Source organism: Centruroides sculpturatus, unplaced genomic scaffold, assembly GCF_000671375.1.
Source record: "Centruroides sculpturatus isolate CEXI.00-Female unplaced genomic scaffold, Cexi_2.0 scaffold1063, whole genome shotgun sequence".
Classification (NCBI taxonomy): Eukaryota; Metazoa; Arthropoda; class Arachnida; order Scorpiones; family Buthidae; genus Centruroides; species Centruroides sculpturatus.
The window spans coordinates 58,259-73,002 of NW_019385188.1; the positions used below are offsets into that span (position 1 = coordinate 58,259).

At 26.2% G+C, this 14,744-nt stretch overlaps 1 protein-coding gene across 1 annotated transcript; it reads left to right on the top strand.

Annotated features, from left to right (window-relative positions):
* Positions 1-3,110: 3,110 nt before the first annotated feature.
* LOC111635927 (transmembrane protein 65-like) lies at positions 3,111-13,911 on the top strand. Its single transcript, XM_023381068.1, has 6 exons — positions 3,111-3,343; positions 6,598-6,707; positions 10,338-10,392; positions 12,186-12,228; positions 12,309-12,414; positions 12,590-13,911. Exons 1-6 carry the CDS (start codon positions 3,145-3,147, stop codon positions 12,692-12,694), a joined length of 618 nt encoding a protein of 205 aa, XP_023236836.1. The 5' UTR covers positions 3,111-3,144; the 3' UTR covers positions 12,695-13,911.
* Positions 13,912-14,744: the final 833 nt, after the last annotated feature.

Sequence of the window (14,744 nt, forward strand, 5' to 3'; positions counted from 1 at the left end):
GATTGTTCTTGTATTCAATAATATCAAAGATACAAACAATAAATATTGTTCTAGAACAATAATGCTTCTGAATGTAAATAAAAGTAAGCTTTGTCCCGTATTATTATCAATTTAAATGCATCAATTTATAATCATTGTATCTCAATTTCGTAATCGCGATAAAAAAGATATTGTGCCGAAAGAAGGCCCTATTGTAGTTGGTCTCAATTAGAGAGGACATAGAGAAAACAGTTACATATACTTTCTCTATGGCCAGGGTATCATATTTACGAGGCCTCCTCTGAAATATTTGTTACAAATTGTTATTCTATTGTGTTTTCTGTGTTGTTAAAATGTGTTTTCAACAAACTCGAGCCTCCTGAGAGGTTCTTCATATTGGAGGATAAGAAATAACTTACGCTTCTTATGCAGACACATATAACATAGTTTAATATTCATACAAAACGTATTGAATTACTTGTGTAGGGCGGATATCGATGGATAATATCTGGACACACAAGAACGAATAGCGAAGGTATCCACGTGGCACTCACCTTTACACCCCTTTTCTTCACTAGTGTTGCCATTCGGGGTTCTATAAATTTGAAATAATGCAAACTTTTACAAATTAAGCTTAGTTCACACTGGGCGCGATTCGCTGGCGAAAGCGAAAAACAGAGCGAATAACAGGTGAAATATGACTCGTTTGACGGGTTATTCGCTCTGTTTTTCGCTTTCGCCAGCGAATCGCGCCCAGTGTGAACTAAGCTTTACTTTACAATTAATTTTATCTTATAATACTTTTTCTGATAAATTGGGCCTCTGTAGGTCTGAAAGACAAGAGGCCTAAGGTCTCGTGAGCTCCGAGAGGCCTTGATGAATCGTATTAGCATACCTAAAAATAAGAAAAAATTAATGATGTGAGTTTAGTGAGCAATGTTATTATTTTCATTCAGGAGGCCTCAAAGGTCTACATATATTTAAAAAATAATTAAAATGCCAATCGATGTTTGGATATTATATTATGATTAGCCTACAATATATGCCGTGTATATATTATACTGTCTATACAAATAAAGATATTTGTTTTGCTTTATAGCCTTAACAGAGTACCAAATTTTATGCGTTTTGTACGTATAATTAAAACGTAAATTGATTTTAAATCTTTATTATTATAAAATGTATCGCTCAAGAAATTTACGGGCAGAAGAAACATTTCGCTAAGTTTAGAGTGTTTTTTTATTTCATAGCTTAATTAAGATCCTAGTGAATGAGAGGATACAGATAAGATATCAGCTGTAAATGCCATTTTAACAAACTGTCAAAAACACTTTAGAATAGTATTCAATTGATGTATACAGCAGATGGTAAAGTCGCTATACTATACTCCATCATCATTTATTGATTTCTGAGCGGATACAACGTCCGGTTTTTCTTGTAAATAGGCAGTAAATAATGCAGTAAAACCGAAAACCTGCAATAAAATATACTGCAAGGATGCTAAACTTAAGTACTAAAAGTACAAAAAGTAAGTTTAGACATGTACAAAAATTATGGATTTACTGTAGTTATTTATTAATATTGATATTTACTTTTTATACTTTAAATAAAGTATTTATTATACTTTACTTAAGTAAAACAGTAGAAAAAATAAGTAAATAAACATGTAATTTATTTATTTATCAAATTATATATTTATTTTAATGTTAAATAACATGTTAACAATGCTATTTAACTTCGAATATTATGAAAAAAATATATATTTTTTTCTGTATGTAGATGCTCATGAATAAAATTTATAATATTCTGTGTCATATAATTTGATAAAGGCTCGAGATATAATTCTATTGAATTTATTGTAAAAAATATTAATAAATATTTAAATTAATTGAAGAAGAAAGTATAAATTTGTGATATAAAATAAGTTTAAATGGTCAGTTTTAAGTGTGTTTTTAATAATAAAAACTTTTAAAATTTTAAGATTAAATATTAAATAATCATATTCAAGTTTAATTAATTAATTAATACGAAATAATTTTTTTAAATTTAAAACATTCAAAGTCTTTTTATGGAAATTTTATATAAAATATAGACTAATGAGTTTCTTTTGACTGTATTTAACATGAGATTATATCATATTTCTAATATTAATTATTAAAATTTCAAACTTAAAATATTTTTTCGAGATATTTATCGAACTGACAAACAGACGAACTGCTAAATTAATTTTTTTTCTTACTTAAAAGTGAATTAATAGCGAGTAGTATTGATTTTAATCGTAATATAAGCATATTCTATACGCTTATATAAAGTATAATGCACTATATATGAATTTATTTATGGAAAATAAGCGATTAACTAAATACTTTTATCTAATGAATGGTACTATTATTGTAAGTAATGTAAATTACTTGTTACTTCGCAACAAATGTATAAATAATTGAAGATCCTGTTAACACAGCAGGGTTATTCAGTAAGTAAGCATTGTTTACAATAAATACTGCTACAAGCCGGAAGGCAGAGAACGAAAATACTTCTAATAGAAGGGTTCTTCCAATTCTTGGAAACGGGGAGCAGTCTTACAGGTGGGGCGTAAATTCTTTATTTACAGTTTAAAAGGGTTTTGATTGGAAATATACCGGTACGTGTTAAACGGGATTTTAAAAAGCCGTAAAACTCATAAATGACGTCACATTAAAAATCGAAATTAATGTTGGTAAATATGCCATCTATCGGCGGAATGTTGAATTATTATTATTATTTTTATTATTTTAAAGAAGAAAATAACCGTTATTTAAACATTTTAATACATTACAAAATATATATATTATTTATATATTACAAAAATACATTAAATTTTTGAAAATAATACAAAAAAATATATATAAAAAAAAATTACGACCATAGACATGATTACAGGTAAAGTACGTCTGCTTACATTTTTATGAGAAGTATATCGATTTTAATTCATGAATTAATAATAATTAAACCGTACGTATATATTATTAAATAATGTAAGAGTAGATAAAACTACGTACGTATTTTAATTTAATATAAACACGGAAGGTTTTGATATTTAATAATTCAAACGAACGCCGCGGGTGGCGTCGTTGCAGCTACGAATATGGACACATCGATGAAGAGGAGGGAAGGGACGGCTGGAGAATGGCAAGTCGGATCTGGAGGGCGAGGACCGTCGTCGAGCGATGTTTGGCCCGAGTTTCGAACAGAAGAGTTCACACGCGAAGGGTCGACACCATCGCTACTCAGAAAGCCGCTAAAGATTTCGTATTTCTCTTATCGCCCGACGAAAGGACCATCTTGCTGGAAGAATTAGATAATTTCCAGAAAGCTGCTAAACAAGGTGAGGTTTTCTCCAACCGATTTTGTATTTCCAAGGTATTTTTTCGGGTGGAATTAATGCCCAGCGTGAAAATTACCGTCGGGCCTTCCGTTTAGCCGCAACTCGAGTGACTTTCCATTTTTAAAAGTCCTTGTTTACGTCTAGTGAATGCTGAAAATTCCTAAGAGAATTCGATTATAAATGCGTTAAAAATGTGTCAATTTCGTCGGGAATTTACTCGTGCAGGGCTCGTGCATGAGAATTACATTATAAATGTGTCAATTTCGTGGTGTTCGTCGGAAATTTACACGTGCAGGGCTCGTGCATGACTTCTGATGTATGGCTCGTGTAGGGCCTCTTAAGTAGGCCTCTCAGAGCAACCTTTGAGAGGGCCTTTATGTGTAAATTTTATGGTGATGAATCTGTAGGGCCTCTCAGGTTGCTAGAGAGGCCCTACACAGAGGCATGCTATTATTATTCTATTATATTAAACAAAACAATGTTAGAAAAGTTATGTTTTTAAATAAAACTTGGCAAAAATAAAGGTGTTTTTTTTCCTTTCTTTCTTTCCGTTATATACAAGAAACTTAATAGAAGTAAGAAATGCTAAGGGTGGACTAAATGAACCGGCCGACCTTGTCTTGGGGCCCGTCTGCACAATTTTATGGCCGAACGCACGCATCAAAATCTGTCTCTTTCCGTTAAATAATAAATTCAATTTACTAAATTAAATAAACTTTAATTTTAGAATATGGAAATTTCATGAAGCGATGCAAAATTTGGATGCAGTTTTACAATCGGTGCACGAATACAGATTTGTAAATATATGCAAGATATTTTTCTATTATATATTTCTAAGAATAAGTAAATTTTAAGGGATTAAATTTATTAAAGTGTTAAAATGTATGAATTTGTAATTAATATAATTATTTTAATGGTTAATGTATGTAAAAATTTGTTTTTATTTGCACGTTTAAGATATTCTGCTACACAATGTGTGCCAATAAATACTTGCAAATTTATAAGCATTAATGTGACAGCCGCTTCCATTAAAGAATGAATTGTAGAGGATTGAGAATAATCCGAATAGGATTACACTATAAATATATTCTTTTGAAAGTTTTAAATAAATTTTCTATTTTTATAAAATGCAATTTTGTTTGAAAATTGGCATGTATAGCTTGTTTGTCTTTTGTTTTCTTAGATCTTTTAAGTAAAGAGATTTTTTTTTCAAATTTGGTAAATAATTAGGTTAAAAAAAAAAATATTCTGATAAAATGAAAAGCAAAAATAGCTTTTCATAATGTTTTTTCTTGGAGCATTTATTACTTTTTTGACATATTTTTTTTTCTGTTTACGATTTATGAAGATTATTAAAAATTTGTTGCTTCGAATTTTAAATTAAATATTTGGTAAACATACGTGCTATACCATTACGTAAATATATCCAGGATCTTTGTTTGCATAATAATTAAATCTGCGTCAAAATTAAAAATTGAAGGAAGCAATAGTGTTAATTAATCAATACATTATTAAATTATTTACATAAAATAATGACAAAATTTTGTTTTGTAAAATTATAAATAATTTTTTTATATATTTATGTGGTTTAATTAACTTGAATTTTTTATTTTTATAAGTTAATATTTATTATTTTTTTTTAAGATATTTTATTTGTTTAAATTTACAAAATAAATGTTGCATATTTGATGTATGGAATGTTTTATATTTGAAAAATATTTCATAAATATTACATATCGCAAACACACATGCAGCTATAAAGTTATTTGATCTGATATAGCAAATATGATGGCTGGATGGATAAAGTGGTAGAGATGTCAGGCTGCTGCTGTTGCACCGAGAGATTCCGGTTTGAGTTTGGGTTGGATCCCCAGAAATTTACAAGTGGCTTGACCAGAATAAGTTATGCCCTGTCTCTTGTCATCTAGCTGCTCCTTGTGATACTATGAGAAAAGATGATGCCTGCAGGACAGAAAGAATATTATATTGTTACATGTACACTAATAATTTAACAATAAGGAAATGGTTTTTTTTATTTTATACACGTAAGAAATAAGACGTATTTTAAGCAATATTAAAGATTATTAGATGTTTTCTGATAGATTAATTTAAAAAATACGATTCCATCAAAAATCTTCAATTATAAATTTAATAATTTATTAGTTTTTGTGGATAAGAAACTCTGATTCTGTATTTTAAGTATCAATTGGAATGTAATATTCAAAAGACATTTAACTTTTAGTAAGGAAAATAATAGGAGGAATTTATAGCAAAATTTATTCAAAGTGCAATATTTAAATTGATCACAAAGAAAAAAGAATCCCCAAAATTGTTTTTATGGAGTTAATTTTGAATAATTTAGTATTTCCTGACTATTTTAAGTTATTAAAACATTCTGATTAATATTTTATTAATAAAAAGTAAAGGTAAAGTGCAAAGAAAATTATACTTTTGTATTTTTATCCTGGAAAAAAAAATCTCTCAATATATCACTTGTTCATCAAAAGTTATTCAGGAATAAAATTTTATGAACATGGAGCGTTCTTGGCGGTAAAAATATGCATTAATTTATTCAACAAAGGTTCACCGAATAAATTGCTGCACTTTTTCCACTGTCAAGAATTTTTTGGTTTAATTTTCTCACTTCAAATGTGTAGATTCATAAAACTATATAATTTTAAAATTTTTTAAAAAGGTCACATTGATTTTATTCTTATTCATAAATTTAACTTTTTATTATTAATTATTCTATATATTATTTTGATTTGTTTCAAAATTATGATAAAAATTTAAGTTAATGAAACAAAAACTGTCTTACATAGATACATAAAAATTATTATTATATAATTATAGTCTATTTTGATTAAAATTTTAATAAAATAAACAAATTAAATTGCAAAAACAATCTAAAAAGCTAAGAATATAACCTTTTTTTTACGTAATATTCAACAAGTTAAAACCAATAAAGTTAGTTGAAAGATTAATTTTTTTTTCAATATTAAATTCCTGCAGTAAAGTCTTTGTGGATTGAACTTAAAAACAAAAAATTTAACATCTGGATTATTTGAATTGTATCTTAGAGAGAATTGAAAGTCTTGAAACCATTATTTTTAAATCTTTACATTTTCAAGATACAAAAGTATTTTCTGTTTAAAAGATTCGAAGAATAAATTTTCTCAATTCTTGAAAAAATGTTTATTTCAATAAATTTAATTCTTAAACATCTAATAATAAATACTTAAATTTAATTTCAGAACAAGCGCCAGTGTATCCGACTACAAAGCAACTACAAGCCGTTGCCATTCATAATGCCATTCCTTTTATCGGATTTGGTTTTTTGGATAATTTTATCATGATTGTAGCAGTAAGTTTCTTAGTTATTGTATTTTAATTTAATAAAATTTAAATATTTATAAGTTTAGTTTTTAAAAATACACGAAAATTGAAGTGTGTTAATTATCAACGTATCGTAATTTATATAAATTTCTGTATTCTTTTTAAAGAAAATTTGATTCATTTTAAAAATGCTTATTGTATATGTTTTGAAGTTTGCTTAATTAAATGGAAACTAATTTAAAATTTAGTCTAACAATTTATTCTTTGCTTACACAAGCAGTTTCTATTATTAATTAGTTTACAATTATCTTAATTTTATTTTAAAGTGCAGATGACTATAATAATTTTATGCATAATTTTTATATACTTGTGAGTGCTATGTTGGCCTCTTTATAACTAGTCTTATTACTAGACTTAATATGCAGAATTGCACTATTCATATCAGAAAAAATGAATGCGATTTTGTAGATTAATAGTATAAGTTACTATTTATAACATTTAATTGCTGAAATAAATGACTAAACAATTACATCACTTACCATTCTTTGGCAATCGATGAAAAATCAATGACTTTAATATGCTAAAAGGAATTAATAATTGATTTTTGTACATAACATAAAATCGATAAAGTAATCATTTATTAGTATCTGTATAAAAAATGATTGATCTATAATGATTAGCTTAGTATTTTAAATCAAATTTCCAACTTACAGTATGCTGAAAAATGACATATTTATAAAACAACACACTGATTAACCATTGCTAAATGCTCACTAAAAAGTAATTACAATAAAGAAAATAAAACTTTCTGTTTTATATAAAAGTTGATATACGAATAAGCTATTTTCATTGAGTGTAATTGGTCTAAATCTTAATAATACTTTTCTGTGTATATATTGTCTGCTTGGACTTTCTTATTAATAAACAAGGTCCAAGCAGGTAATATATATACACAGAAATGTAAAACACTAAGGACATAGTGGTAGAAAGAATTAATACTTAAAAAGAACTCTCATCTAATAGTATTATTATGTATGGTAATGCTATTATCGAAGATGCAGAAAATATAAACAAAGTATCGAGACTTGCTTTCGGAAAGTAAATTAAGTTATATTGATTATGATTATACTTGACATCCGCTATAGCAAAAATATGACATTTTTGCCTCAAATTTATTTATGTTTCATCTCAGAATGGCATTTATATTTTGTCAAGAGTAAATCTCTACATCTCAAAAGGTTGCATATTTCAAACATTATAGACTGTTTATAAATTACTAAATAATTATTTTTAATTTGTTATACTGTATCAATTAAATTAATTTTTAAATTTTGTAAAGTACTTCTTACATTGATGTAATCTTTATTTTTCAGACTAAAATATAACATATGTTAAATTATGTTTTTAAGATATTGAAAGATATATGTTCAAAAATTTTTAGAATATTAAAAAAACAAAAAAGAGAGAATTCCTTTCATTTTAAAATATTCTGTAATATTAAAATGCTTTTGTTATGAAAGTTACAGTTAATAAATGCAAATTGTCAACATATATGTTATGTATAATCTGGTTTTAACTGATGGAAATAATTCTTTATTTCACAACTGGGTGCATAAGTAGACACTGGGTATCTTTAATATCACTCTTTATTCAGGAATATCTTATGTGCACAGTTGTGAAATAAAGAATAATTAAAAGAAGACACGGTTTCGGAATAAGTCAAAGATGAAAATAAATAATTTTTAATAATTAAATTCAAAATTTTCTTTATATGGTTTTGTAATGAAAAGTTTTCATGCCATAGATGCATTGTTAATTGCTACCTGGACCTCCATCCAATCTGTGTTTCCAGAATTGTTTATTTAGATGATTTCATATAACATGTATACTTTTATAAAACATTACATAAAATAAGGTAATAAACTACAGTCGTTAACCATACTTTTACTGTTAAATTCATATTATTCATTACATTTAGTTTCATATAACAAGATTAATTGTAAAAAAATATACATTACGGCATATAAAGTTAAATAAATTGGTTGGTTGTGTTTGATATGCCTTAATGTATAAATTTATACAATCTTGTTACGTAAAAATAAATGTAATGAATAATAAACTACAGTATTTGATGATATTGAAGTTAATTAAATGCAACATTAGTTTATAAATTAAAAAAATTGTTTTATTTTATGCTTGATTTGAATTTAAGAATAACAGGAATTAATAGTTTACTGAAGCAGTTTAAAGGATTTTAACCCTTCAAAAATGAATCTTGAAAACAGCATAAATTCTTATAACATCTGAAATTTCTGGAGTGGAAAATTACTTCTTGCTGAAAGTTACGTAAACTTTTGTAATTTAATAAATAAATAAATTTAATAGGAGTAAAAAAAAACTAGATTTATGGCAGATATAAATGTTTCATACAACTTTATTATTAAAGAATATTTATAAATAAAGCACATAATCAAAATTATTAATCGGATAATATAAATTATTGTTATGCTCAATATTTAATGATGATAATATATTTATTAGCCATAACACTCGTTGTTATTTTTTCTTGACAATGAAATGAAAAATTGTTAGTTATTACTAAATTAACATAACTCTGAAAATAAGAAGAAAGAAACAAATTGATAAATGAATGCTTTATGTATGAATGCGTCTCAGAGGATTGTATTCAATTAATAATTTACAAGAGACCTCCTTTATATGAAGTTAGATTCTTTAGTTTGCCAATGATGTTATATAATGGTAAATGACTGTTCTTTCCTGATGTTTATTCTGAATACTTCTACTTGTTAGTGTAATAGCTACTGTTGTTTATGCCAAATATTTATGATCCTAAATTAATATTTTACATTTACAGATAAATTGTATTAATGGCCTCATAGTTCAATATTTTATTTTGTATTAATAATAATAATAATATATAAATTGATAATCTCCAATTATTTATTTATTGTTTGAATTATTAATAACTCCAGTTAAAACTCAAAATTATAAGTAAATGCTCTGCTGAAGTGAAAATTTGGAAATCTTTGAAACTTGAAGTGTTTGGCTAATCTTCAAGTAGTGTGCTAGATAAAGAAGAGCCATGTCGACTCATTTTTATTTGGTTAATTTAAAAAAAAAATTAATATATTCATTGAGAAAAAGCCAGCAAGATTTCAAGAATTTTTGTAATAATTGACCCCAGGTTGACCAATTTTGCAGACTTATTGTACCTTGTAGAGTAGTCTACAAAAAATTGATTGGACTGATGAGGGACAATGTGTCTGAAATGCATATCTGATATCAATAAAGTCTATACCTTTCTAACTGATTCTAACTCCTTATTGTTGATTAACTTACAAGATGTGATAAGTCTGTAAAATTGGCCAACTCTCTGCTACATTAAGAATTACCCTAGATTAAAAGATATAACAATTATAGACATTTTTATTTGTTAAAAAATTATATGCACTTATACTTAAAGTACTTATGACTAAGAAAATTCATTAAATAAGGCTATTTTAATGTTTGAATACATTCTGTATTAAAATCATTTTTTTTTTTAATTTCAGAAAGTTTTTTCTAAATAATAATTTTATACTTTTAAATGTTATAATAATAAGAAACAATTGAAAAAATAACAAATTTTATTTTAAAGGGTGATTATATCGATGCAACTATAGGTATTACGCTTGGAATATCTACTATGGCAGGTAAATAAATTTCTTATAGAAATAGCTAATGCTTTTATAGAATTTTATTCATTTAACAAGCATAGTTTAGCATAGTTAATTGAAATATTTAAATTTAGAAGCCGTAAAATTGTAATATGCAAGTTTGATCAACTAGACGTGTATTATGCTACATTAAAATGGTAAATCCAAATTGCTCTAATTTATAATCAAAGTATCCGAATATCACAATTTTGAGACAGTTAATGGCTTTTATTTAAAAAAAAACACCATTACTTTAACGCTGAATTTGATTATAAAAATTTAATATTTCATTTTCTAAAATGAGCTTTTTAATATTTTATGTATTATATTTTATTTTCTAAGATTGCTTTAAGATAGATTTAAATATTTCAATGATAATTATTTTAGTCAGGCTTATTGTATTTATGATTTTATACAAATCACATATACATGTAGAAAACTATCTTTCCTTAATGATCATTTATAAATAATTAATTGTTGTGATACAACCTTTTTTTTTCTAACAATAAAATATTTAATAAGTGACCTAAAAATCTAAGTAATATTTTACTAATAATATGTAAAATAGTTTAGATGTAAACACAGTATAATAAAATTTGTCATTAAGTTGTTTCCTAAGCCATTTGGAGGATTTTATATCACATGATAATTTAATAAACAAGTTAAATGAAATTTTACAAAAAGCAATTTTTTTGTATTTTGAGTAGATTCTTTTGTTAACAAAATGAAAGATTCTTTAAATTTCTTTTAATAAATGGACAGATATACAGCAAAGAATGTTTAAAAATGCAGTAAAAGTAAAATTTCATTAAGAACAAACATCTTTGACCATATTCAATGGTTGTCATGAGGTTGTAGAATGAAACAAATTCGGCTAGATAAATATAGAGAAAAAAAATTATATCGAAATGAATTCAAAAATATAAAACTTTTTGAAATTCTGCTATGGTTTTAAAGGTTATTTGTTTTATATCTGTTATATTTGCCCAATTAAAAGTGTATTTAAACAAAAAAAAAATGTAAATAAATAAGATCGTCACAAAATGTACTGATCTTTTTTCGCCGTAAAATTAATTTTATTAATTTCAACCGGATAAGTTGAAAATTAGATGTATTTTTTGTTTACCAATCATTACAGATTTAATTTCAACAAATCCGATTTCTTCTGACTCTCCCAAAAGAACGCAGCTAACATTTCTTTTGGCTAAAATTTAATTTTAGTTTCATGTAATCTAATAGTTTTTACTCTTGAAACTTTGCTGTCATTTATACTGAATACAAATACGCTGTAATAGAAAATTTATTACATTTTTTTTAATTATTTTAGTTGTCTTTTATACTAGTATTTAGTTTAAAATAAATTTAATGGATATTAAGTCATTTATAGAGAATTTTTAAACTGGTTCTTCAGAGCAACAGGCTGACCTTTTTATTATCTTGATCATCAAAATAATGTCAATCAATGCATTAATGATTAAGAAACTTGCCACCAAAGATAGAAATGGTGTCATTTATTGATAAATTTATTGTTAAAAATTAACTTTTTTAATTATTTAATCTTTAGAACAAAGAAATTTATACAAATATAGCTAGCGCATTATTATTTTATTGTTTTTTAATGTTTTATGAGTCAAGTTAATGTGAAACTATAATTGTAACATATGATATTAATGTAATGTTTTGTATTTACATAAAATAAATAAATAATTTTTCTTAATTTAAAGATAGTTTTAGATATATCATGCAATTATACAGTTTTATAAATGTCAGTCTTTTTACTTACGCTTTAGCTGCCGGCTTAGGGAATGCTTTATCTGATGTTTGTGGAATTGGGTAAGTTGTTATACGTTTTAAACATAAAATTTTATTATACTTAGTTGATTAATAACTTCTATTGTATTAAAATATAATAGATCAGCTTGGTATGTTGAAAGATTAGCTACTAAAGTAGGTGTACAGGCACCATCACTTACACCACTTCAAGTTGATATGCCAAGAACACGCTGGAGTGCTAATATGGTATAAATTTTAAAATAATTGGAAAATTGACATTACTGTTAACAGTTCTAATAAATAATTATATAAATGATGTAAAGGCTTGCATGAATTTTATTGAAAGAATTAATTATTATTATATTTTTTAATAAAACTGATTCAATATATAAGTAAGTTACGTTAATTTTTTTAAATATAGGGTAGAGCTTTAGGCGTTACCGTTGGTTGTATTTTGGGTATGGTTCCGCTACTTTTTCTCAAAGAGAAGAAAACTGTACAAGAGGAGGAAGTGAAGAAAGGCTGACAGTACTAGAGTTTAGACACTTGCATTTAATTATAATACGAATAGACTCACGGTACTATTCAGGATAAGGAATGATCTGATTGGGTTTAATAGACGTGTTTTCAAGTAACGTTAAAAGCCTAAATCAGCTATTTCCACAAAATCAGAATTTTAGCCCAGTAACGTTTATATGATGCGTATAATCTATTAATGTTGTTTTGCCTTAAACTTTTACAGAAGAGATTAAAGTATATATATTTGTGTTTTTAGATGTTTCCAATTGTGATACCAGTTTCTATGTTAACTTGGAATCATATTTGTGCACATTTTAACTGTGTTATTAGATTTTATTTTATTTTTATTTAATTTATTTGCTCATTTTATTCAGTTTATTAATAATCATATTTATTTTCAGTATTTAAGTTTACAAGAATTTATTCTTATTATTAATGTTAAAAAGTTTAACTTCTAGGTTGCTTTATAAGTAAGGTAATTATTGTATAATTGCACAAAAAAACTATATTACGAAGTTTTGAATGTAGCAAATAGCTAATTTTTATATTGAATGTCTTAATAATATATGATAGTATTGAGCTTAAGTGATATCCAAAGAAAAAACTCTATAAATTATGGCATTATATTGGTTAATTATCTGTGAATGAAACATCTAGGTCAGTGGTTCTCAGCAGAATTGTTACATTATATTAAATTGTCTAAGGTTTTCGTGGGATTCTGTGAGATCATCTCTAAAAAAACAAATCGCATATCTTTGTTAATTCAAGTAGCAATTGTTATTAAAGAATTATTACCATTATTTGCACGAAAAGTAAATAATTACTAAGAAATCTTATACTTGTAATATTTTAAATTAAATTTATCTGGCTAATTTTATGGTGCTGCGAGTTGAAATGATTGAGAACTACTAACTAGATACTCGAATAATGGATAATTATAATATTAAAGCAAGATTCACATATGCTATTACAATGATATAATTGGTGATGGCATGTTACATAAACACTGTTAAGTAAATTGTATAAAATTTACTTAACAGTGATTTTGCAACAAATTACCTGAAAATTATGTACTTATATATTAATATAAATTTATACTTTAATTAAAAAGCATATCATTGAGTATACAATTCAAATAAACTTTTAAGAATAAACCTTATATTCTCTACTAGAATATTCTCAATTCACTGGTAACTACTTTTGGATATCATTAAAAAAAAAAAATACAANGAAAATTATAGCTAAATAAGTCATCTCTTGTACAAGTCTACACTAGAAACATCGTATACTACACTAAACAACACTGTACAAGTCTTAACAATAACACATGCATCACACACTGTATTAGATACAATAACACATCACACACTAGGTCACATGCATTGCACTTCACCACGTGCTGTACACGCAATCACAATCATTCTACACACGTACAACACACCAGATCACACCACAGCACATACATCTCACACAGACAGGAAATTATTAAATATACATACACCAAAAGCATGTAAAGAAATTAAGTTTTAAGCCTTGACTTGATAACTTACAAGGCACACCCCACTAACAATAATAGAATCACGAATAGAGGGTGCGATTTTAGTAATTCTAACAGTGAACTAGCGCTATGCCTGAACGTCCCCTGACTTTATTTGAAGCAATCGTTCTGATGTAGCTTGATGTTTCGGCTATAAAAAGCCAGTTACAGAAATGAGATCTTGTCTAAATGCCAGTTACATCATACCGTGGGCTATCAAATCCTCTTTTAGGCGGGCGATTGATAATCGTAAACTATTGTTCTCTACAATAGCCGCAGCATACTTATGCTGCGGCTATTGTAGAGAACAATAAGGACGGATTTGTGTCCGCACCTCATTTCTGCAATTGATCCGATCAGTTCTACCGAGTGGAATTTTCAAACAACCTCCTAGATTTTAGCATAGTAATGAATAATGATGAATATCTAGCTAAATAATCATATAATAATTAATAGATTAAAAACAGTATCTTATAGATTTATAAGAAGTTCTGCAACTAAACTATTTATGCATTATTTA

Excerpts from the sequence above, each read along its gene's own strand:
- LOC111635927 (XM_023381068.1), top strand. The coding sequence starts at position 3,145 with ATGGCAAGTCGGATCTGGAGGGCGAGGACCGTCGTCGAGCGATGTTTG. Across the intron at positions 3,344-6,597 it reads CCAGAAAGCTGCTAAACAAG|AACAAGCGCCAGTGTATCCG; the intron begins GTGAGGTTTTCT and ends ATTTAATTTCAG. Across the intron at positions 12,229-12,308 it reads TCTGATGTTTGTGGAATTGG|ATCAGCTTGGTATGTTGAAA; the intron begins GTAAGTTGTTAT and ends AAAATATAATAG.